This window comes from Onychostruthus taczanowskii, unplaced genomic scaffold, assembly GCF_017590055.1.
Source record: "Onychostruthus taczanowskii isolate IOZ18803 unplaced genomic scaffold, ASM1759005v1 scaffold16, whole genome shotgun sequence".
In the NCBI taxonomy this organism is placed as follows: domain Eukaryota; kingdom Metazoa; phylum Chordata; class Aves; order Passeriformes; family Passeridae; genus Onychostruthus; species Onychostruthus taczanowskii.
Genome location: NW_024498795.1, coordinates 14,229,342 through 14,254,988, shown reverse-complemented (window position 1 = coordinate 14,254,988; position 25,647 = coordinate 14,229,342). Strand labels below are relative to the sequence as shown.

General features: G+C 39.4%; 1 protein-coding gene across 1 annotated transcript in view; it reads left to right on the top strand.

Moving 5' to 3' along the window:
* The window catches only part of KLHL14 (kelch like family member 14), a 57,250-nt gene extending 37,696 nt beyond the window's left edge, over nucleotides 1-19,554 (top strand). Inside the window, exons 3-8 of the mRNA XM_041399373.1 lie at nucleotides 4,587-4,676; nucleotides 9,151-9,229; nucleotides 15,355-15,545; nucleotides 15,707-15,865; nucleotides 18,642-18,799; nucleotides 19,259-19,554. Of these exons, the coding sequence (XP_041255307.1) occupies nucleotides 4,587-4,676; nucleotides 9,151-9,229; nucleotides 15,355-15,545; nucleotides 15,707-15,865; nucleotides 18,642-18,799; nucleotides 19,259-19,399 (818 nt within the window). The 3' untranslated portion in view covers nucleotides 19,400-19,554. The remainder of the gene's footprint in view (nucleotides 1-4,586; nucleotides 4,677-9,150; nucleotides 9,230-15,354; nucleotides 15,546-15,706; nucleotides 15,866-18,641; nucleotides 18,800-19,258) is intronic.
* The last annotated feature ends 6,093 nt before the right edge of the window (nucleotides 19,555-25,647 follow it).

Genomic DNA, 25,647 nt, shown 5'->3' with positions numbered 1-25,647 from the left:
TAAGGAAAACTGGGCAAGACAAAGAGCACACACTGATGCTTGTTAGGTGTGTGAGGTTTATCATGGAGGTGCCTTTGAAGCATCATTGCATCTGGTTGACCTCACAGGCTTCATAGTTGAGAGTGTTTAATTTCATGAGCATTTGGCTATAACCTGTAGTCTCTGATTTTGAAAGCAGGTCCCAGAACATTGTCTGGTACTTTTTATTAGCCGAGATTTGGCATATGTGAGGAATTTCTTTGTGGGATATCTATTGTAATATGCAGTGTTGCTTTGTCTTCCTCCTCATCTGTATCTGAAGAGCAGCTTCCAGATCATTCTCAAGTACAAATCTTCCATTTGGTTTTGACCTGGACAAGGAGTTTTTAGCAGAGCAGGGGGATTGGCATAGCCTGTATCACAGATTTCAGATCTCCTGGGACCTGAGCTCATTCTCCTTCTGTCTTGAGAAGTGCTATTCTAGTTTTCCCTTTTTCCCTGGTAGTTAGTTTTGAAGTGACAATAGACAGGGAAAGGTGTAAGGAGGAGGAGGAACTGATGACCCTTTGATTAATTTGTGGAGAACAACCAGATGCTGTTTCCTAAATGTGCAATAATTGGCAAAAACTAAGGAAAACTGGGCAAGACAAAGAGCACACACTGATGCTTGTTAGGTGTGTGAGGTTTATCATGGAGGTGCCTTTGAAGCATCATTGCATCTGGTTGACCTCACAGGCTTCATAGTTGAGAGTGTTTAATTTCATGAGCATTTGGCTATAACCTGTAGTCTCTGATTTTGAAAGCAGGTCCCAGAACATTGTCTGGTACTTTTTATTAGCCGAGATTTGGCATATGTGAGGAATTTCTTTGTGGGATATCTATTGTAATATGCAGTGTTGCTTTGTCTTCCTCCTCATCTGTATCTGAAGAGCAGCTTCCAGATCATTCTTAAGTACAAATCTTCCATTTGGCTTGGCATGTTATATATCTGTACCTGAGAAATTTCCTCCCACCTTACCAGGTGTCTCCTAACAACCACACATCAAATGCCTGAGAAGGAGGCTGGTGGGAGTGCTGTCTTCAGTAGGGCTGTTTGCACTTGTTTGTGCTCTTGGTGCAGGAAAGCATGGGCATCCTGAGCTTTGTGAGGGGCAGAGACTTAGGAGAGGTGGTTTCTGCCCACTCCAACTGCTCTATTTATATCTGTCTGTCTCACATATTTCCTTGGCACCTATCACCTTGGCTTGTGTCTCAGATGACCATGGCTTTTTTTATCTTCTCCTTTTAATGGTGTTTTCTTTGCCTTCTTTTTAAATTGGTCTTTAATAAAGTTAAGAATTTTTGCACAGGGTTTTATAAACATGTGTTATTAAATTTTAAATCTGTTTTGAAAGTGCCTCTATCCTACTCCCTCCTAGTAAAGTGACCTTTTTAAATGGAGGGAAGTGGGTTTAGATGACAGTCATGATAAATGCGGTCATGTTCACTCAATAAAATAAGGCCCAGTGCATTTGAGGATAAATCAGTGAAATGTACAGCCCCACCTGTCTGTCTCCATCATTCATTTCCACTGTCACTTTCACAGTGGCTGATGGATCACAGTTGCTGTAAAATTAGACAGCCTTTAATCTCATTTCATCCTGATTAGCTTCTCCTTACCCTTTCCCTCTAACTCACTGACTGACACGCTAAAAACTCATGCAGGGCTGTGTTTGAGCGTGGCGTACAAACTTCTCTTCAAATACCCTTTTTGTGGGGCAGGCAGGTGTTCCGATGAGTTGAGATTAAAAAATGAGAAGATGGGATTTTCACACTATTAAAGCCAAACAGCAGACAAAGACTCATATAAAATTAATGAAAGCAGCAGCTTGGCCAGACTGTGTGATGGGCCAAATTCTTCTTGTTACACCCTGGCAAGCCCAGTGAGTTTGAGAAGATTGCTTCTACCAGATACTGAATTTAGCATGCCATTGCCATGTAATTTTGACTGTTGTCTATGAAAAGTTAGGTTCTACCTGGGTGTATGTCCTCAAGAATCATGGCTTTTCTGTGCTCTCAAGGGACATTTTATAACAAAAAAAAAAACAAAAGAAATTGTTCATTCATGCAGTTTTGATTTCTGTGTCTAACTCCCAGTTCTGAAGGGTCAAGGAGAAAGACTGTGAGGTGGTTGATTTCTCAGTTAGAGTCCCTTCCCTCTCAGATGTCCACAGTGTTGCTCCATCCTCCATGTTTTGTCCAGGTCCCTTCAGTCCCATGGGTAGATTCATGAGACTAAGAACAGTTTTCCCCAAAGCTCTGAGAGAAACAAAGGTCACAGTAAAGGTCTGCAGTGTTTTATTGCAGTCACCTTTCTTTCTGAAGGCCAAATACTACCCACCTTTCTAAGGCAAGCTTCCTTTTAGCTTTGCTGTGAGTTATGGATGGTAGTTTGGGTCGTTTGGGCCCAATCCTGTATCAGTGGGAATGTTGCCATCAATTTCAGTCGGAGCCAGGATTAAGCCATTAGTTTTCAAGGTTTAATTATCATAATAATTACAGGAGTCTTATTGCATACCTTATATGCATGTTAACAGCAGAAAAGCTTAAAGCAGAATTTTTTCCTCTACTGACCCTCTTTGTGTCAATATAATGGATAAATAAATACAAATTTTTGCAAAAGTGCAAACACAGTGTGGAAAATATACATGTGTGCTGCCTGCAGACAGTTTTTTCTATAAGTGTTGGAGCTCTCCAGACTGACTGATAGAAGAGGTTGAAGGTGCAACCAGCAGCTTGGACCTAATTTGAAACCATAATAAAGCACTGTACTTAAAACTTGAAGCCCTTACAGATTGATCATGGGGAGTCTCTTCTTGAGGGGAAGGGTCCCAAATAGCATCTAAGGCAGCAAATTTCTCATGAGAGACAAAATTCTAAATTTACTATGAGCATCCACAAAATCAAGTTACTATGAGCATCCACAAAATCAAGAAAAGTTATGTGGTTTTGAGAGAGAAGATTTTAAAATAGGAAAGTGTCTAAGTCTAAAGAGTGAGATAACTATGATATGGTGTCTCAAAAGATAGCAAAAACGGACCTCATTCTTTCATCCTACTGTAGAAATCTCTAGCTAGTATAAAATCTTTTGCAGTGTCTAGTATAAGATTAGTTCCCAGTTAATATAAATTGAATCAGTAACAAATAACCTTAATTAATGAACTTTCACTGTACCTCGCTGCCTAATTTAAGAACTGCTTCACTTACATGACTTGTAAGAGCACAGACTATGAAAAAGATATTCGACCTTCACTAGAAACTGAAAACATACCTTATTTATTCATCATTGCCTAGGCAAAAACTTCAGTAAGGAGCTTAAATGAGCCCACTTGATCTTTAAGAAAATGTGTCCTAAATAGCAAAGCTGTGCATATTTCTTATTATTATTTGCATATGCTATACTGCACAACTGCATTCTGAGAAAAATAAAAGATAATAAAACAAATGAAATGAGAGATATATCACCCAAAATAATCCAAGTGTGAGATAGGCTGCCTCTTTTTTTTTTTTTTTTTTGGCATTGGCAAAAGAGCACAAAGTAAGAGCTGGCCCTGAGTCATATTGATTTCCCACTGCACTGGTTTCCTAAGTGCTCTGTTGATCCGTGTCAAGCAATAAGTTCCCTGCCTGTACATGCACATCACCTCCCCATTTGTCCTCACCTAGATTTAAGGTGCCCATATGATGAGCTGAACAAGGACATCATTTTTCCTACTGGTGTCACTGGGCCAAAACTACTTTATGTGGTATAGTAACTAATGCTGTATAAGTTTACATTTTCCATATAATATCATTAAAGTGGGTATGGCACACTGCAGTAATATGTGTGCATTATGTACATGTAATGCTTGTGTTTGCATTTTACCATTTGCAGTGGAAAAAGTAAATACTAAGAAATACATGTTTGCATCTGTAGCTGGTCCATAGTAATCATGATACCTCCCTCCCTAAAAAAGGGATATTGCAAACCTAATGCCACAGTTTTGATCTTTCTTAACAAAGGGCTTCCTGATTAGATGAATAGAAGATGTGTGATCGTGCTGCTAATGACATTGTACAGGAAATTAAGCGTATACATTTGGAAAAGGCATTAAATCAGCAGGACCTTAATTTAAAAACTTAAAACTGTATGGAAATGCAGCTTGTTCATTGCTGTGTAATAGAAAGCTACTGAACATAGTGACTCTTCTTGTGGAAACATTACCAGCAGAACAAAGCATGGCTGAGGTTTTTTTAATGTTTTCTAGCAAACTAGGATTCCTAGCATCTGCTTATTTTCAGGGAAATATCATGCAATTTCATCCCTTTTTACAAGTTCTTTTTAGATCAGCATGTACAGTACTTGGGCAGGTGGGGGGGCACTGAGAGACCAGAATTTCTGATTTTTTTTCCTTAATTATTTGCAAAATTGAATTGCATAAGTTTACTAATAAGTGTCTTTGTCTGCTGCTAAGTCAGTGTTCGTACATGTCTGGGGTGACTCATATTATTTCATACAGATGGTAAAGAGGAAATATTTGATAAAATCAGTGACCTGAGCTGACAAAGAATTCTTGCTTTGTTTGCAGTTATGCCATACAACAGTGCCCATCACTGCGTCGTGGAAGTGGAAAACTTCTTGTTCGTGCTGGGAGGAGAAGACCAGTGGAACCCTAATGGTATGTATAGAATACTAAAAGGCAAAGAGAGCATCTGCCTTCCTGTGCCTCCTTGTCTGTCAGGTCAGCTGATGTAGTGATTAGTAAAGGATTTTGAGGACCTTCAGCCTAATTGTTGAACCTAGTAAAGGCTACTCTTTGGTATTGATGTAATAAATATCTGGTACTTTAGTATTAGCATCTCTGTCATTCATCAGCTCCCACATCCCTTGAGAAATGCCACAGGCAGCAGAACAGACTCTTTCAAGTGCATGCACCAGGCAGCAGCTGTTAAGAATTTTAACCTTCATTTCCAGGCTCCTTCCAGTCATAATGTAATAATGCAATTGCAGTAGATGAATGCTTCTTTTCTATTGTCAAACAAGATACTCGCAGCTCAAGTTGTTAATGTGTTAATTATCTAGACTTTGAGATTCTTAAACTGATCCTTTTTTCAGTCTTGTGCAAGAGCTTCTCATATAGATTATCTGCTGCTACCTTCTTTCATTTGATTACTTCATAAATTTACCGCAAAGAGAAATTAAACAATTTAACAGGCTTCTGAGCAAAGCAAAAGGAGAATACCATGCCTTGCAAAATTCACAGAATTGTCACGACATTGTTAAAAAGCTTGCACATGAAGAAAGAGTTGTAGTTGTAGCAGTCTGTGTAACAGAGATAATTATGACTGAGAAACCATAAAACAGCTTGCAGGTACACATTTTTACTTTAAAACACCAGAGGATCCAGCTGAAATTACATATACTGCATATATTTTATTGTGAATGCCCCATTTCAGCATCTGCACTAAACCAAATTATAGAAAATTGTTACATCTGTTCACTCCCTAAAACCTGAGACAAACAGTCCAGGCCACCCTATAAGCATGTTTCTGGTGTAGTTAAGAATATCACTATATCTCTTAGGAGAAGAGCCCCTTAGTTCTATTGTTGAAAATTGTTGAACGTCTTTTATTTGAAGCAGGAGACAGCACAGTATCACTAATGACAATTTCTTTAGGATCGTTGGCCACGTCCATCCAGTGAGGACCCCTGTTGTATTTGGTGGTAGGCATATGGACAGGCAGACCTTGTTCCAGACAGTTTACAATTAAATGGCCATTTCACATGAAGGGTAAAAGAAAAGAAGTATAATTACCCACATTTTAAAGATGTGGAAATTGATTTGCAAGGTGATGGAGAGATGGTAGAAGGGGTACATATCTTGCATCTGAGATAGGAGTCAAACACAGTTATTTGTGATATTAATAGTACCTAAGGCCTGAGATTGCCTAGATCTGGGTAAACTCCTGGGTTGAAGATGTTGCTCAAGGCATCCACTAATTTTCCTGACCTGTGAATACCAGTGCTGGGATTTTTTCTGTAGAGAAGATAGCAATATAAAAGGTATGAGCATTGCCGTACTGATCTCTGTATCAAATGGATCTTACTTGTCACTGAAAGTGGACCTGAAATCATAAACTACATCCTGTGCTGCGCATATTCTTTCTTGAAACCATTTTGTTCTAAATTTGCAGCTATATGGGGGCAGCTCACACGTGCCCACTTGAATTTATATAAAGGCTCTTGTCTGCTAACCTCAGAGCACAGGAGGGACTTCAGATGGACCTACCTGGAACCATCTTGCCAAGGCTTTACAAAGCTTCTGCTTCCAATTAGACCGTTCCAGGTGTTTTTTCCAATGTAGAGAATTATTTTAGAGATGGTGGCAATGGTAAGACGTTGCTTTAGCCATCAGAATGTCTGGTTCTTGAGAAACTGCATGGACCCCAAGGAGTGCTCACGCCTCCTTCATCCTCCACTGACTTCCTGACAACCCACAAAGTATGGGAGACGTTTTTTCTCACTTTTTTACATCCTCCAGTAGCTATGCCTTTCCAGTCACAAGGGGTTCTTGCATGAGTAAACACTGATGAAAGCAGGGTGCACAGCATAGGCATGGATTTAAGACCAACCTTCATAACCTTCAGAGCCCATTGCCTTCTAGCACGGCTTCAGGGCCGAGAACAGTGTCTGCCTCCTTTTGTGCCATCATCCTGATTTGCTAATCCTGATTTTTGTTTGCTTGTCCCAAGTTCTGTGTTCTTATACAACAGGTGCATCCTAAGATGTGCAGTCTCATGGCTGACGAGCAAAGCAAAACATTGATAGAGTTCTCTTTCAATCTGAACTCCAGACTTAAACTGCAGTCAAACCAGTTACACCAGATAGATTAAGTAGGTCACCAAGTCTTTTTCCTGCAGTCACAGGCATCATATAATTCCATTTTGTAAATTTTCTAAGCTACATTTGAAAAGCAGTTGGATTTCCAGCCTCCACTACTCCTCTTGGAAAGCTGCTACAGAATCCAATTGCTCTAAATGACTAGGAGCCTTATTCTGATATCCAATAAAATGTATTCTTTGACTGTCTAAATCACCTTGTTCTCATGCCGATGCTGGCCTTTAGTTTAACAGTTTTTCTCCTCCTGGAGATTTGTTCCTCTAAAGTATTACAGACAGCACTCCTATCCCCTTTCAGCTTTTGTATTTCTAGGTGCAACAGGCCAAGTTCTTTGTCTCCTGCCATAAGGCAAACTTTCTGTTCATCCTGTTGCCATAGTAGTTCTTCTCTGTGACTGTTCTAGTTTGATTTCATCTCCCTTCCTGGGTGAAGGACCCAGATTTGTATCCTGCACTCCCAGTCTAGGCTTACTAAACCCTTTTTCTACCCTGTACTTTAGAATCTTCTACATACATGGTGTTTGTAGTGACTATGTGTATGAAGTGTTAGGCAGCCAAATTATAGGTTTTTAAGACAAAGCTGCTGTATAACTGATGAGCACTGAAGTGCCAGTAACTCTGAAAGATGTAGTTTAATACAGCAGCATTAAAACCTAGAAAAAAAAATAGAAGTTTAAACTTAGGATCAATATTTATATTATTTTGAATTCCTGCTTTTTGAAATACAAAGAGATTAGTAAATGTCTCAGACAGTGAAACCTAGAACCTGTTCAAACTTGCTGTTACTGTTTTGCTGCTTATTGAATCCATAGCTCTCAATGCTTCTTTTTCTAAATTGTCTGTGTAGACTAAAGGAATCCAAATAAGGATCTAAAGCAAAGCCTCACTTCACTAAGCCCAGTGGCAGAATGACCAGTTGCCCTTACAGTATGGGAATCTCACCCTGTGTCTTGAGGTGGTGCTGAGATGGTCATGTCTTTGAGTGGCACTCAGCGTGGTCCTCTTTAGGCACCATGCTGGATTTGAAGGGATATGCTGCATTATTCATCAGCCTTCTGCTTTACCCTCCTCATATAGAACATGCTTATAACATGGCGAGGAAATCAGTTTATTTCCAAAGCGGTCAGTGTGGTTTCTTTCTCTGTTTTCTTGTAGAACATGAACTTAAATTATTACGAATATAAATTCTAGCTGTATTGTTATTCTTCTCTACTGTCTTGATGGTCTATTTACACATGCTGAAGTAAGTGTGGAATGAAGCAGGCAAAGAGAGCCAATCCTGCAGAGGCTTGTCTGATGCAAAAATATTCACCTTGTAGAATGCCCAGTGACCATTTATAGAACTGTGACATACGCAGTTAGGTTATTCTGCTGGCCTGTGAAGCCTCTAATTCAATTTTTTAGTCACACATACATAAACAAAGGTTTCTGTTTTCAAAATGCTCATCTATTGAAGTCTCAGGTGTTACAGGAAATTGCCATGCACTCTTTTGCTTCAGTTTTCTTGCTTTGATGTCAATCTGCATGTAAAATAAGGTGAAATCTTAATATCGTGAAGACATGAACACAGTTCTTGGGCTTGACAGCAGGGAGAAGCTAGTTAGCTGGTGTATGTTGCTCATGCTTCATATTTTAGCTAACAGAGTTGGAATAAAACTCTTAAGAGTGTATTCCCCCTTCGATGCACATCTGTAATTCCTTCTAACTTACACTGAAAGTACATGGTAGAATAAACTATCTAGTGCAAACACTGCATACCCCATGCTGATGGCTTATGCAGCTCCTGGTTATTTGCACAATGGTTTTTTGCCGTGTTCCACACAGAGAGGATGTAAGGAGAAAGAAAAGAATGTGTTCTCCCTCTAATTTTTTTTACCTGACAAAATTCTAGTCATAAAAATACTGTGGGGATGCCCTCTTTGGGCAGTAATTTTGTTTAGTGCTGTGATTTATTGTGGCTGTGAAAATACCACAGCTTGTATAAGTAAATTTAAATACACATTTTCAAGATCTTATTACAAAGATCAAGAATAATCGCTATCTGCTTTTACTGCTAGTGACTGCTAATTCAAGCCTTGCAGTGCCCCATTTGTTGAATTATTACTGCATACACAGTGTAATCATACATTGTTGTAAAAGGGGGAACCCTTCATAAAAGGTGTCAACTTGTGAAGTGTATGTAATATATGTTACAATCATGATGTTAAATACATGAAACAAACAGCTGAGTGTCAAAATAATCTATCTTTACAGGGAAACACAGTACAAACTTTGTTAGCCGATACGATCCCAGGTTTAACAGCTGGATACAACTTCCACCCATGCAAGAGAGGTAAAAACCTGCTATGTGTTTTTCAATTTCTGTTTTCTCATCCTAGGGGCAGCTGAGGTTTGGCTTGGTTCTGGGAGTAAGGAGGCCTATAGAAGCATTGAAAACACAGATAAAACTGCAGCATGCAGTTGTGTCCCATTTGCTTCCTAATTTTTAAAACTTTTCAAATTTGGAACTCCAGTTGCCAAGTCCTGCAGTGCTAACTCATGCAGAATAGCCATGGACTTTATGCAATTACTGGTTGCCTGAGTACGGTCTGAAGGATTTTCCTGAAGTCTCCATAGTGTCCTGTCATGTTCCCTGACTGAAGTGTCATGATGAGTTTGGCAGTAAACAAGCAGTAATTATAGTCAGATATCTTAGAGGGAACTGAAACCTTCACATGTTGACTCCATCCTGTTTCACCACACCAGCTATGAAAAGCTCTCCTGAACATGTCTCCACTTGTCAGAGGACTCTTAATCCTAGGTGGTCTTTGAGTGAAGTTGCTCTCAGTAAATGCATATTAGAGCAGCTCATGTTTTAATCTTGCTGTATACCAAAGAGCAAAGGTGGATGTGGACTTGAGCAATGACTTATAAAGATGACGTAAACTTAACTGTGGATCCCAAATGCTACTCTCGCAGGAAAAAAATCTGTAAACCTGAACAGAATTGTGCATGTTTCGTAAGAATAATCTCAAAGGTAGAAGATCCAAAGTTACAATGTTATTTGAAGAAAATCTTCAGTGTCCTTCCTTCGGTTAAACACCCATCTTCTCCTGGATCCTATGTGTACAAAGGATCTCACAGTGTCTGCCTCAAATGCTTTCTTTATTCTGTGCCAGTTTTACAGTTTGGTTTATTTTTGTTGACTATCTACACTATTTGGGTATCTGGCAGTCATAATTATATTTAATTCAGTGCAGTATTGTGATTCAATGTGTGTCTTATGAGATGCTTGGAAATATGGCTGTTTTATTCAAATTTCCAGGGGTAAAATGTCAGTCTGCAGAATTTTTGAAGGACCTTTGTTCAAGATTCAGTTTGATTGACCTAAGTCCCTGCTTTGGCAGCACCTAGCCTTCTCCCTTATTCCCACCAACACTGGGATAACCTTCACAGCTGTGATTGTTTACTTTAAAACAGAGGGACACCTTGCCCTCTGGTTCAGCTGCCTACAGTGAGTCACCACCAGCTTAGGTGTTGGCATGGGGGAGACAGGAGGTGGGAATCAGAGTAGGGCTGGGAGACTTGCTGAGCTCCTTGCTGAGCTGGGACACTGGCTAGGAGACCAACTGGTGTTTGTTTGGAGTCTGGAGCTCTTCCTTGGAGCCTAATCTGAGTTCTAATTAGGCCCTCTGGGTGTCTCCAAGCCAAAGTCCTGAGGGGCATTGGCAGCTGGCTGAGCAGTTGGATTTATTTGGATGACAAATTTCAAAAAGCAGAAGTAGGCAGCTGAGGGTTGGAGAAAGGAGGCAGTAGGAATTTTCCCACCTCCACATTGGCCAGTTGTGTTTCCCTGGAAAACCATGCTGCAGGTGGCTGGCCTTGTGCTCTGGTGCTGCCTTCAGCCAAGAGGCAGAAACTCAGCTGTGGCCTGTGCTCCTGCCCATAATAAACTGTAATGTATGAACACCACAGCTCCCTACAGAGGGACTGAAATACAATGGTCCACTCATACATAGTTCCTTCTGCAAGGGGCTTTGCTATGACAACGTTAATTGTCACCTCTTTTGTTCAGGACACATAGCTCACAGGCTTGCCCGTTGTTTTTCTTTAAAGGCTCCTAAGCATGAGCGCTATTGTTGGAAAAAAGAGATTTTACACTCACTTTCTAAAATGTTTTTTATGGTTTGTTTGCTCAGTCTTAATGACTTCCTCAGAGTTATTGCAGCTTTCAGAGGTATGGACTGGCCCAGTTTGTAGGAGATCATGCAAATAAGAGAGAGCTTTTATGCAGTTTTCTTTCCCAGCTCCTTTAGTGAGATAAAGTTCCCATTAAAGTCAACAGGCTATTTTCCCCCTGCTAGGAGTACAGGGTCATGCCCTGTCTCTGCTGGCATAATGCAGGCACCATTGACAAGATAGACTGTTAAATGGGTTTTTCTGAGTCATTATGGTCCATCAAGTCAAAACCTATTTAGGAATTTTAGTCTGAGAATAATTGGCTGGATAGACTATAATAGCTTCTTTGAAATGACTGCCAGGTAAATGTGGGACTTGTTCACAGGCAGTATATTCTCAAGTCAAGAATCTGTATGAAATATTTGCTAAGTAAACTTTTATCTCACATGCCAAAATCCATATCTGATTGATTTTACTGTGTGAGCTATAAAGAAAAGTCTAATCCCATTATAGATTCAATGTCGCCAGTGTATTTTCTTTAAAGATAAGTTTGATCCCTTTTCCCTTGAAGAACATCTCAAATATAAATGCTTTTGAAAAATACGTACTATTTTCAGGAGTTTGTTCTTTAGAGAACCAGCAAGTGACTCATAAGCTTTGGAAATACACATCTGCCTGATGATGCCATAACAACAGGAAGGTTTTTGGAGAACAGTTCAGTTAGACTATGATGGCTACTGAAGGAGTTGTATCTGAGCTTGAGGTGCAAGCCTCAGCTGGACACCTCAGGCAGAACTATTGCACCTTGCCAGCTCAACACAGAGCTTTTCAAGGTGTATGGAACAAAACAGCATTTAAAACAACTTGCTTTTTTCTTATATCCTGAGTTTAAAATTTTTGTTTGAAGATCAGCTAAAAGCATGGCATTGTACCAAGTTCTGAAGAAGTGCAAGTGGAAGTGGGAAGTGAGCAGGTCAGTGTACTCTCTGAGGCTGAGTGAACTGAGAAAAGGCACAGGAAAAGAGATACAAAAATTTCACATTTTATTTTTATCCCTGACTTGAATAAGAGTAATGTCAACCACTACTGAGATTATTTATTTTTTAAAAAGCAAAGCATGCACTGTATAAGTCACTCTGAAATCAGGTCCAGATATTGCAACAATCAGTAGCAGCATTAGTAAATTTAAATCTCAGACTGGTAGTTCTGTTTGGTGTTTCAGGGCATAAATTCATCATGTGTGAAAATCATGAGGAAAATCCTCCCTTTTATATGTGTATAGTTGAAAGAAGAAGTTGGTTGTGTTGATGGCTGGGTGAAGGAAAAGCATTTAGGAGACCAGTGAACATCAAGTACTTTCAAGTCCTGAGGAAAATCACAAAATAATTGTCTTATTGTCCATATTCAGATCCTGAGGTACATTCTAGTTACCTGATTAGAATGGATAGTGTCTTCTCAGTAGTGAGGGGAACGTTGTCATGCAAAGATTGCTGTATTATAGTTTAATCTGAATCATATTTTACAGCAGTTTAAAAGTCATCACTTGACAGCATGCCTTTGCATGCTGTAACAGCATGCCCTTACACACTGTATCATTAAAAACTAAAAAAAACCAAAATGCTTAAAATATTTGTGACAGAAGCTACTGAGTGAATGTTCACATCCAAGCAGAAGAGTGAAGTATGCTGATGCTTTCATTTTTGCTCCTTATAGTGACACTCTGTGGATGAAACCAGGAGTACACGTACAGAATATTGTCAATGAAATCCTAGTTAAGAGAATAATACATGCAAATTATTATTATATTTAAAATTATTATTATATTTAAAAATTATTATATTTAAAAAGAGGTGTCTACCTCTTTTTATTAAACCTGAACTAAAAAAAAAAAAAGAAAAAAAAAAAAAAAAAAGAGAAGGCAAAACATGCTGAGAGCAGTTTCTTAATGGGTTCACCAGAGAAGGTGCACAAGGACAGACACAAGTGGATGTGGGAGCACTGTCAACAGTCAACAGGCACACTCTGGTTTTGTGGTTGCTGGACACAGGAGGGTTGAAAAATGTGTACTTGACTGTGCACGCTCTCTCTAATAGGAGGTGACCTCTGCAGCTTTTCCTGCTTTTGGGGCAACTGTGGGCTGTGTTGCCTCCGGCCCATCACATATTCTCAGAAAGCTTATACACACTTGGCTGCCTGTAACACCTATAGCCTCTGTCAAATTAGAGTAAAATCAGTCAGCGGGGTTTTTTTTAAGAGACAACAGTAGGCAGACATGGGTACATGTACAGTGTAATCAAATTAGCTTTGTTTCCACAGAATATCAGGCTAAAAACATAGATGCACAATTTGCTGCCCGACCATGCGGAGCAAAATATGCCATCAGCTTCTATCTGCCCACTGACAGATAAATTAAATGGTCTTTTTTAATTCATCAGTTGATCTGGAGACACTTGCCAGTATTCCTCTCCTCCTATTTCCATGGGGTTGTTTTCAGAAATCTTCCCTGTGGTGGAGCTCCCAGACCCACTCAGAAGGGGGTTCTATCCCACACCATCCAAGTTGCACATGTGCAGGCAGTGTGAAAGCAAAGAAGAGAACAGGAGGTGTTCAGTGACCTGGCTGGTGAGGAGCCCTGTCAAATGTGCACCAAATCCAAAAAGTAAGGTCAGAAACTGGCAGTGATGCATCAAATCTGTTCCCTGGATGCCCAGCCAGCCCTGCTGTTTCCATGGATGTATCCCTTGGTGTTTGCCTGACTTCTCTTCCAACTTATAAAGGTTAAAGGATGCTACAAATTTCGTAAAAATAGGTAGCTGTACAAAAGAGCAAGATCTTATTCCTGCATTCACTGAAGAAAATGCTCCTGAACATGCCTGGCTAGATGTCAGGTTAGGGACAGGACACACCAAATTTTGCCAGCTCACCTGGTCATGGGATGGCTCTCAGGAAGCCTGAGAAGGTGTTGGACGTGCTGAAGCTGTTCACTGAGGATGCTGTGCTCTGTGTGTGCCACTGCCCATCCAAGTGCTTTGCAGTCATCTGCAGGTTCAAGTCCTTGGTGGTGCAGCTGACCATCAGGGCCCCAAGATTTAGTCTATGACTCAGGAGTGAAATATGCAGCTGCTCCCAGATTCAAATTAAGGCATCTGGGCTGGAATCAGAGTGCATTGAATCAGCAACAGAGCAGGGTTTGGCAAGCTACAGCCAACTACTCCAGAGGATCTGTCAGATTTTGCTGTGCCTGGCCTGCCTGCTCATTTCTAGGCTCCCATGTCATTCTGGTTTCACCCAGGAGAAAATTTTATGTTGGGGACTGATGACTCTTGTCATTCAATATTTTGTTCAGCTCTTCATCCTAGCCCAGCTGTGCTTTTTTGCAATTTTGTTTCTCGTGTTATTGCAGCTTGAAATTAAAGGTCTCTACTCTAGTAAACCTTCTTGTTGTTGAATGATCCAGGGAGCTTTCCCTGGAGTGGACTACACCAACCAAGGTCTCTCAAAATCATCTACTGCTCAGTTTTTACTTCGGCAACAAATACTCACCATTGATTTTGGAGGCATGAGGAAGACAAACTAATATATATCCAACAGTCCTGGCCAGAAAACTTAATTGTTTTCCCACACACCTGAGTTGCATGTAAAAGCAGACAGGTGGCTAAAACTTTTCTCAGGGTTAGTTGGATGGAGACAGACCTCATTTGAGTTAAAGGGTGGAAATGTAGTGTTGTGGCTAGCATAAGGAAAGTTGTTCTATTTGCAGTACTGCAGAAGGAAGAAAAAAATGATAATTGAAGAAAAATTTTGATGATGTGGTTCTCTTAGTAAATTGGGAACAATGACCCTTGAAGGACCATAAAGAAAGTGAATGTCAAGATAATTTATTATTGTTACATTATCTACCTCATTTTTCACTTTGTCTTACTGAGTTGTTATATCCCTTACAAGGTAATGCCCCATACATTAATGAGCACCTTTTTATCTTTCACGGGTGTGAAAAAGAAACAAACAGCTTTGAAAAGGGGTATTTTCTGGCAGTTTTATGTGTTCCTAATTGTTTTGACACAAAAAATGAAGTATTTTTTTGAAGTGGAGTATTGTGTATTTGATTAGCAAAGCAGCCACAGTCTCTAGGACAGCTGTAAGCATGTGAGGCTTCCTGGAAGCTACTTCTCTCTGATGTAGAACTTGAAGGAGCAGCTCTCTTAGCTCAGGGAGTCAGCTGGAGAGGGGAAAGAAATGTTTGACATGGCTAATTGGTTTGTTGTTGGCTTGTTTGTTTTGTTCTGCCCTGTCCTCCAGGAGAGCCAGTTTCTACGCCTGCCGCCTTGACAAGAACTTGTATGTCATCGGTGGAAGAAACGAAACTGGCTACTTGTCCAGCGTTGAGTGCTACAACCTGGAGACAAATGAGTGGCGCTACGTGTCTTCGCTACCACAACCCCTGGCAGCCCATGCAGGAGCCGTTCACAACGGCAAGATATATATTTCAGGCCAGTGTCTTGAATAATTCCTGCTGTATGACAAAAAAACCAACCCAAAACCACCATAAAAAAGAAATAAACCGCAGAGCCCCAAAAGCAGAGAGCTAAATTCCTGCTGCAGCACAATGTCTTTATTTATATTAATGAGCTGATGTGTGTTTACTTTGCAGGAGGTGTTCACAATGGAGAATACGTCCCCTGGCTGTATTGCTATGACCCTGTGATGGACGTCTGGGCCCGAAAACAGGACATGAACACAAAACGAGCAATCCACACTCTGGCTGTGATGAATGATCGACTGTATGCAATTGGAGGAAACCATTTGAAAGGTCACATTTTTAATAGCGAAAAAGTATCTCAGTGTCCCACATCTCTGATAAAGAATATTTTTGTTAGACAGTCACTGTTGAATACATTGAAAACCAAGCAACACAATTTAACAGGACACTTGAGCCAGCAATTTTAAAAACATTTTATGCAAATTATTTTAAAATTATAACAGTACATTAAATATATGAGTAATGAATGCTTTAGATAATAAAAATGGGAGCTTCCATTACTCAAAGGCATGGACAATTTGTCATTACCAAGAATTCAATGAAACAAACAGATTATTCTTTGACCCGAAAGTACCAGCAATATTTTCCTCTGTAAATCATTTTCCAAAATGTGCAGTTAAAGAGAGCTTTATTCAGAGCAACACACAAAAAACAAGCTCCTGATTTAATGAAGAGAAAAAAAAAGCAAACTTCCAGCCATTAAATATTAGGACTAGGCTCTTTAAATCCCTTTTTAGTATTAAATGCAGCTTGTTTATTATAATTCTTTTTAGAGGTCTCTTGTTTTCATCTTTTGAAAAGGTCTCATATTAAAATAACTATTGCTTAGGCATTTGGTAATTTTATCTTAATACCTCTATGTCACTGATGTTAAAGATGCTTCTTAATCCAGGCACTTAGACAAAAAGCACACCTCCTGCTCCTTTTTTCTGTGATAATATTTGATAGTTTATATTCACTTTTTTTCTTCTTCATCCTTTAATGTTGAAAACAAACAAAAAAAAAAAAAAAAAAAAAAACCCAAAAAAAAAAAGACTCCCAACAACAAAAGATAAAATCATAGTATATAAGGAAAAGTAAAAAAATGTGTTAACTGCCAGTAAGACCAGGTCATGTGTGACTCCAGTCCCTAGGTCCCCATGACACTGTAAATCCACATGCTGCTTTTGGAGATCTGAGTGTCTGTGGAGCATGCAAGGGACAAAGTCCCAGATCAATAGTACTGGTGCATAAACCCCTGCAGGCAAGTTCAGTGCTGCTGTGCCTCCACTCCCCACCCCCAGCTGGGATGGGTGTTTCTGGACTGGACCTTGTAAGATGATGAGTGCAAAAACTGCTTGCACATAAACAACTGTCAGGTTTCAGTGCTTTGCAGTGTTGGCTTTTCCTCCTACAAAAGTAGAACCTGTCACAAGTCTCCTCAAGGTAAAGCACACGTTTTGGTTTGCAGAGGCTTGAATTGCTTCTGTTCTGCCCCCTTCTCTTTTTTTTCCACATAGTTTCACCTGCTTCTAATAAGCCTCTCATTTTTGCCTCTACAACTGTTGTCCTGGGTGCCTTTGTTATGCTTGAACTGCTCACTCTTGTGAGGGATATTTAACATCCAGGCTTCTGGAAAGATGTGGCTTTCTAGTAAAATGACTTTTTGGAAAAAAAATTGTTTCTCCTATACAGTGAAACAAAAGGAAGAGCTGGAAGGACAGGGAGGAGGGAGGGGACTGAAGTGTGGATGAAATGTTACAAATTCTCCACTGGCAGGGAATAGCAGGACTCCATGGCAAAGCCCTCCTTTGTGAAGCTGAACTGTGTAGTAGCGTTAGCTGTGCATTAGCTGTGCATCACAGCTGGTCATGTGCATACTGCAGTTTGTTACAGAGCTTTTGACAGGTTCTGGGGGCACAGCAGTGGCCTTTTTATGGCGCCTTGAAAACCTTAAAGCAGCAAGTAATTATTTTATATTATTATGAATTATTTCATATTATTTCATACGCATTCCGGACTTAAATAATATTCGAGCAAGCAGCTCCCTTGTGAAGTGCCGATATCACCAAATGCCCTTTTTACGGAAAATCTTACTTCTCTTTGCTGTCATACCTTGAAGAGAAGACAGAAGGGTTAAGAAAACCACTTCAGCATATTAAGAAAGGCATACTTTTACTGGCATACAGGCATACAGTACTCTGATAAAGAAGATAGTTTGAAATAGGGAATTGCCTAAATGTTAGAGCAGGAACCAGGACTCCTGTGTTCAATGTCTGTGTTTGGCTCAAATTCATATTAACTGATAGATACAGCTTGAGAATCTTGAGCTGAAACCCCTCTGTCCTTTGGTGATCAAACAGCAGCAGTCACTTGGAGCATTTTTTGGCCTACCTGGGAAAGATGAGACCACAATTTTTGTGGTTACGTTTTTTTTTTTTTGTTGTTGCCTTAAAGACTTTACCCCAGCTGTGTGCTTTAGAGTATACCTTAAGTCAGCTGGAAAATTGAAACTGGTCCTGCACATCATGTCCATCATGCTAAGCACTTTGTCCCTCTAGAACCAAGTGGCTTCAGTTGTCTAAACTCTCCCTGGACTTGTTAGACATTGATTTCTGAGCAAAATTCAATCAGTTCAATTTTGAATAGATTTGATCTGCTGAATTTTGAGAAAGACTGCCAGGACAATCTTTTCCTACATGTTCAAACTTGTATTAGCACTGATAGACAAGGAGGAATTTTGTTTGAATTTGCTTGTGTCACAGATAAGTTATTCCTGAGTGTTTCTTGATGTGGTCAGGTTTTATATGGACTCATGATTTGTAGAAGACTGTAGAACTAATGGTAAAAACCTTCAACAGATTTATTTGAACTGAAATAACAAAGCATTAATGTTACAGAAGTTGGCTTAAATGTATATGAAAATATTTTCTAAAAAAATGTTTAATAATTATGTTATAATCATAATAGTATAATTGTAACTATAATTTGATAAATATAACAGTAAAATAAATAATAAAACAGTGTGTCATAATACATGTTCTCTTTTCTTAATGCTCTCACCCAGGTTTCTCCCATCTTGATGTAATGCTTGTGGAGTGCTACGACCCAAAAGGTGACCAGTGGAATATCCTCCAGACTCCTATTCTGGAGGGTCGCAGTGGCCCTGGCTGCGCAGTCCTTGATGACAGTATTTACCTTGTAGGAGGCTACAGCTGGAGTATGGTGTGTACCTGCTTTCTACCATCACCTTTCTATTCCTTCTGAGTTCTTGTGGTCAGTCCCTATAGTATGTAGATGGTATGGAGAGAAGAGGGGAATTAGCTACAGGGGTAGGTTTGGGTTGGTTTTCAGCTTATGGAGAACATGGAGTGTTTTTCACCTTTGTGCTTCTCTATTTAGGTAAGTTATTATTACACTCTATTTACCAATATGGAGTAATTTAAAAATCAGAAGGAATTTTGAAAAAGTGATTGATGGGACTGAATGCTTACAGCTCTGCTTATGAGGTGCTTCTAAAGGAGTCTGATTTTTCTGAGGCTGGGTGCTGAAAAAGCCAAAACCTCTTGAAGAGCTTTTCTAAGTTAGAGTGACCTCGAGTCACTTTCAAACATTGTTAGAGATGATGTGTGACTTGGATTTTACCAAAGCCACATTTAATATGACATTTTGTTCTACTACCAGGGAGCCTACAAATCTTCTACTATTTGCTACAGTCCTGAGAAAGGGACTTGGACAGAGCTGGAAGGTGATGTTGCGGAGCCCCTAGCAGGACCTGCGTGTTCGACTGTGGTATTGCCGGCCTGCGTTCCGTACAACAAGTGATGGGCCAAGAGCACTGACATGAACACTGAGTGCATTTGGGAAAATAATGACGGGTGACATAAATATTTTATTAGAACAGAATTCCTGTTAAAACAAAGCTACCATAATTGACCCCTCATTCCATGTTTATGCTTTAGGAGCAAACTAAAAGAAAAGAAAAAGCAAGCGTTGTCCCATCTCAGATAGGTGCCGGTGTCTTATGAAGCGAGAAGCTAAAACACACCGAACATTACATGCTGACAGACTGCCATTTCAGACTGATTTAAACTTTTCCTGCTGCAGAGACATTTCTCACATCAAATTTAACTTTAAAAAAAAAAAAAAAAGATGGCTAACTGTTCAAATAGAGCCTGAAGAGACAAGATCAGTATTGTGCATTGTATCTACCTGCATGTGATCTGTGTTGAAGTCATGAGGATGTTGTTTTCATGAATGTTTCAGAATTCAGATAGTGAAAAGCTCACACTGCATTGCAGAATTGTCTCCTCCTCTGTAATCCTAACCTACAACTACTTCATATGCTCTGCAAGCAACACAGCATCAGAAGATTATAAAAGGTAAAGAAATATCATTCAGTTTTTGCACAGCTTGGCAACTAATACACTCTGCCTTCAAAGTCCCTATGTGCAAGTGCAGCAGAAAGCAGACTACAATGAAAGCTATGCTTTACAGAGCACTTCTTGCAATAGCAGCTTAGGGATTAGGATCAAATTCTGCTAATCACACTTGTGTAAAGTCAGAACCATTTCACTGAAATCACATGGAATGACTGGTTCTACATTAGTATAACAGAATTTGGATCCTACAGCTTAAAATCTGGCTTTGTAAAGTAAGTTATTTCTATGACCACTTAACGATGCACCAGAAACCTTACTTCCTTTTTGCTAACCTGTTAGATATCAGCATCTGTGCAAGTTCTTTCCAAAGACAAGAAGACTGCATTTATTAATAAATTTATTGCTTTGGACTCTGAAATGCTTATGCACATTTTTGGAGAGACACTGGTAAGTAGTTAAAGTAGTCCTGTTTGGTTGATCTTAAGATGCACTCTGAGAGAGTTTTACTATTAATCCAAAGTAATATAAGGCTAGATTTTCCACTGCCTTATAGCCTGTGTAATTATTTACACATTGCAAAGCGAGTTCAGAATGCTCCCACATGGGACCAGTAGCATTTAGGACTTGCTTCATGAAGTCAAGAGTTGCTTGCACAAATCAGACTGTCTATGTGTTAAGCTTATGTCTTTCTGTCCTGGCTTTGCAAAAGCAGTGACAAAATCTGAGCCTGATTCTTCACCACCTTGCAGCTAACAGACATAATCATATGCACCTCATTAAAGTATGTGCATAATTCTTCCACTGTGGTTTACTAGTGCTGCATCCCTTACTCTCAGGACCATCCTCTTTAGTGGTGTAAACTGACATTGCTCCATTGAAGCCAATGGATATACTTAATGTCAGATAGATATCTGGCCTTTAATTTGCCTAGTTGTAGCTGGCTGCACCAGATAAAAGGCAAAGGACTCCGATCCTGCATTTTCAGCCCTGCACATATCTTTCACGACAGGACTTAATGCTAGTGCATTAAGCAAGGAGCAGGCAGCTACTGGAGGTTGGTTTCAGCGGCAGAGGCAATAGATGGGAAAAAGACTTCAATATTTGCTTTGCAAAATAGAAAAGGGTGAATGTACACAGAAATTACACTATATATTGATGCTTGAGAGCAATATAAATAACGGAGAGCAAATATCATGGGACTGTTTCTCTCTGGCATCAGTCCAATTTTATTGCAACTCCCTTGCTTGCAGCAGAATTACACAACTTGTAAAATTGGAGTAATGCAGTAAAGACTGGTACCACACAAATGCAATAATCCAATTGATGAGATAGCTGCACGCCTGGAAAAAAATGTTTAAACAAAATAATTATCTGAAGATGCTAATATTTGAATGTGCCCTTGGGAAGTTTTCCAGTGAGCATCACTAAGGAACTCATAAAGGTGGAGTGTATATCCTGAAATATCAATCCATTTCTCCTACATAGTGCAATCTTAGTTGGTTTTGTATTTATTTATATTGTTCAGATCCAAGGGATCCCTTGTAAAATATATTTGGTGCAATCATGACTTTTTTTTTCCTTTCCTGTTGAAAGTATATAAATATAAATATATATAAAAAAGGAAACTGTTAAGATACTAAATGAGGAAACCTTGTATGACATTTAAAAGGTCTGCCACTGAACATTGTCTGTCACCAGTCTCTACTAAAATGTACCATTTTTAAAGGATACTTCTTGTCCTTTTAAATGGTTCCTTTTTTTTACCAAGATAATTTAAAGATTTATGAGGACTGTATCAAAATCTTTCTATCTATTTGGAAGGCATGACCAAGGAAACAATTCTAACGAAATAAGTCACACAAAGAATGTAAATTTTGTACAGTACTAGACTGTGTAAATGAAGCTTGCTTGTAGGGGGGAAACTTTAAATAAAACTTTATGTACTAATTCAACTGTCTGCCATATTCCTACTTATAAAGTGTATGTATAAATAATATCTACATTAAATTCTTTGGAACTTTTTTATCATGTAGATGTGTGAACTTCCTTTATTTTCTGGTGTTACATAATGGCCTCATTGTTTTCCAAGTGCCATTACTCAGTGCTTGTCAGTGCAGTGACCACAGTAAAAGGCGGGTCTGTAGTGAGTCTGTCTTCCCGGGAGCACAGTGCCTGGCCTGGGAAAGCAGCACCTTTTTCCAGTAGGGAAAGCTCCACCCCTGTGCCTGCTCTCACTGGAGGAGCCACTGCACGCCTGTGAAATGCCTCTGCCTTGTGCTGCTCCCTCTGTTCCTCTGTGCCACAGTAAGCGAAAAAGAGCCTGCTTTGTTAAGCCCAGTCTTGCTTTGGGGAATTTAGTGCTTCTTGTTGTGGCAACTTCATACCTCTTCAAAATGTTCCTCCCGTGGCAACTGACCCTTCTAACTATGAGTATTTCAGTTCTTGGAGGGGAAATGCTGGCACGGGCGTGCTGTAGAGGAGTTGGGACAAGAGGTATTGCAAGGCTAAGACAAGGTAAAAGCAGGAGTTCTACAAGGAAGCAGAAGCATCATCAATGCCAGTTACTATTCACACGTTGTTTATTCATGCCTTCATACCTTTGTCAGGGACGAGAATCTGCAAACCAGGGGGGTGCACTCAGCAAAGTGGCCCCTGTATTTAAAGCAGATGTGGGCTGTACTGGATAGCACTAAGATAGCACGATAAATAGAATTGTTTCATTAATGAGTTTATTGCAGCAGAGGAAGGAAGGGAGATTTATGCTTTTTTTTTTTTTTTTTTTTTTTTGTAAGTAATGTGGGAGAAGGATGAAGAGGAGAAACTGGAAGCAATGGGCAGAGATATGATTTAGAAAGGAAGGGGACAAAGTAAACAAAAGGAAAAAAATCAAAAACGAGACTGCGAGAGGAGAAGGTGGTTTTGTAGGTTTTGAAGGTTTTTTTTGGTTTGTTTTTTTTTTTTTTTTTCTTTTTTTTTTTTTTTTTCTTTTTTTTTTTTTTTTTCTTTTTTTTTTTTTTTTTCTTTTTTTTTTTTTTTTTGAAGGTTTCTGAGGATCAAGAAAAAATCAGGATTAATGAGGATCAAGCCTTGTGTCTCCACACACGGAGAGGAATCATCAACAGAAAGCAAAGATGGTTTTTGAGAAGCACATATCAGAGCAGGGCTGGAAAAAATTAGAGGAAAGGCAATACAAAGGGCAGAAGAGAAACATAAGAAAATTCAATGGAAGACAATATGAGATAAACATGAAACTACCTAAAAAAGCCCTTGGGTGATGGTTTTCAGCTAATCATTTTCAGTGGTCCTGCTGTTAGGCAGGAGAATAAATCAGCAGAGTACTTAGGTGTTGCAGTGTTCAAGCTTTAATGCACAGACTTCAGCACAACAAAACTTATCAAAGAGATGCTCAGTGACACCTCTCTGCAGGGTGTGAGAAGGGACAAGAGCTGATGCTGGTGGTGGGAAGCACAAGAAGAGCAGATGAGCCACAATTCCTGGTCCCAGCTGCATTGGAGGGAAGAGCCCTTTCCATTTCTGATTCTCTGATGAGAGTCATCTTTGGGAGCTGGACACATGGACTGTTCGATAGTTCTCTTTCTCTGCTGTCCTTCCTGCCAAACCTTAATCTTCTCCATTTCACCCTCAGCATGACAAACTTGCCTAGGTACTTTTGCAGACTGGGACCTGGAAAACAACAGATTGGTGACTGAAGGTATTTCCCTGGTCTTAAGCTATGGTTTCATCCACTGGGTGAGAAGTGTGACAAGACTGATTTGCTGGTGACTTGCAACCTGTACCCATGCCCTTAAGAATGACAAAGAGGGCATTTGAAAAATATGCTTTTCAATGATTACAGTGCTATCTTTGAAGGTAGTCTGTACCCACCTCCCAAAAGCTGGCATTGCTTTCTCTCATATATTTATCCCCCTTTCTGCTTTTAATACAATGATTTCCTCTGCTAGCTGCATCTGTGAGCCAATTTCTGAGAAAAATCCATGCCAAACCTCATTATATATACTGGTTTCTATTGTATTATAATCACTCATCAATAAAGTACTCTACTTCCCTTACTTTTAAGGGAGAGGCCGTATTTCAATTTAAATAGAGCTTTCTGGTACAGACAAAGGAGAAAGAAATCCCCAGCAGTGTTAAAGGGCCTAAGGAAAGTGCCAATGTACACACTCCAGGGCAGTTTTAAGATACACATTTAATTTCTGTTATTAGTGCAGCAGTGGAAAGGAGTCAGTGTTTCAGCCTCTCGGGTCCAGTCCAAGGAAGCAGTGACAGCAGCACTGGAGGTCAGGGTGGTTTGCAGGAAGGAAGGGAAAGCACACTAATGAGTTCTGGAGGGCTTGTAATGCCATAAAAGATTCAGTTAATCTGCAGCATAGATGTTGATCAGCAAAACTGAACCTAACTCTCTGGACCTTGTCAGATGTATTCTGTGCATGTCAGTGTTCCACACCAATTACAGATTTTAGAAGATGCTCTCATGCAAAACTATGCACCCTAATATATAAGCCAGCTCAGATGTAACTAAAATTAAAATCTGACTGTGGCAAATCTCTGTGATCCTGATATATGAAAATCCAAATAAATGATTTGTTCCCAGAAATGAAAAATAACTTCAGCAGGAAATTTCAAAATTACTTATGCAGGATTAATCCAGTTCAATGAATGCATCTTGTGTTGATTAATAAAGCAATCCTGAATTGCAAACTAAAACGAGAGGAGACTTCTGGTGCTGATATATTTGTGTATTTCTGAAGCTGGAGAGAAATGTGCACTTGTGAGAGATGTGGTCAACCGGTGTAAACAGAGATTGAATACAAATAGTGATTTTCTAATTGTCTGTCTTCTCCCTGCAGCAGAAAACTACCTTTTTGTCATTGATCTCTTCTTGAAGAACACAGGTGCTATGTTACCTGCCACATATTGAATGAGAATGGGGCATCTAACATGATTGTGCAATGACTCCAATTAGTATCCAAATGACATCTGCAGTTTTATATAGCAAAGAAAAAAAAAAAAAACAATTTGAGCTACTTTCTGCTGATTTTCTTGCCACACAGAGTAGAAATTTTGGTTTAGTAGCATTAGCTTTTGTGATCTGCTGCCCTTGAATTTAATTGGGCTTAGAGGTGAACAGATACAGGGAACATATTTGCAAAGCGAAAACAAGGGAAGGAAATTTAAATGAATGTAACATTTTCCCAAAATTTTCACCAGCATCTACACAGACAAAAAAAAAAATTGTTTTATTTATTTAAAGGGGCCCCCTCATTAAATCTAAAAGCCTGCTCTTCAGTTTGGAGAATTACCTTCAATCATTGCAGTGTTTTAAAAAGGAGTACTTATGAATGGTTGAGGTATTTTGCAAAATGTCATTAAAATCCTTATGGTTTTATCTTTAAAACATAGTTTCTCATGTCACCCTTAAACATCTTCCAGAAAATCACACTTGCAGGATCAGATTTGTAAAGTTTCCTTAATATCTTGGTGTGTTGTGTGATATTCCGTTCCTGATCTTTGAAAACTGATTTCCATTTTTGTTTCCATTTGTGAAAAAAAATTCAGTTTTCAAAAAAATTTGACTGACCAAGACTGTTTTATATGAATGGCAGCTGAACTTAAAAGGTACTTCACTGTGAATATTGAATACCAAGACTGATGATCCTTTTCATAAACACT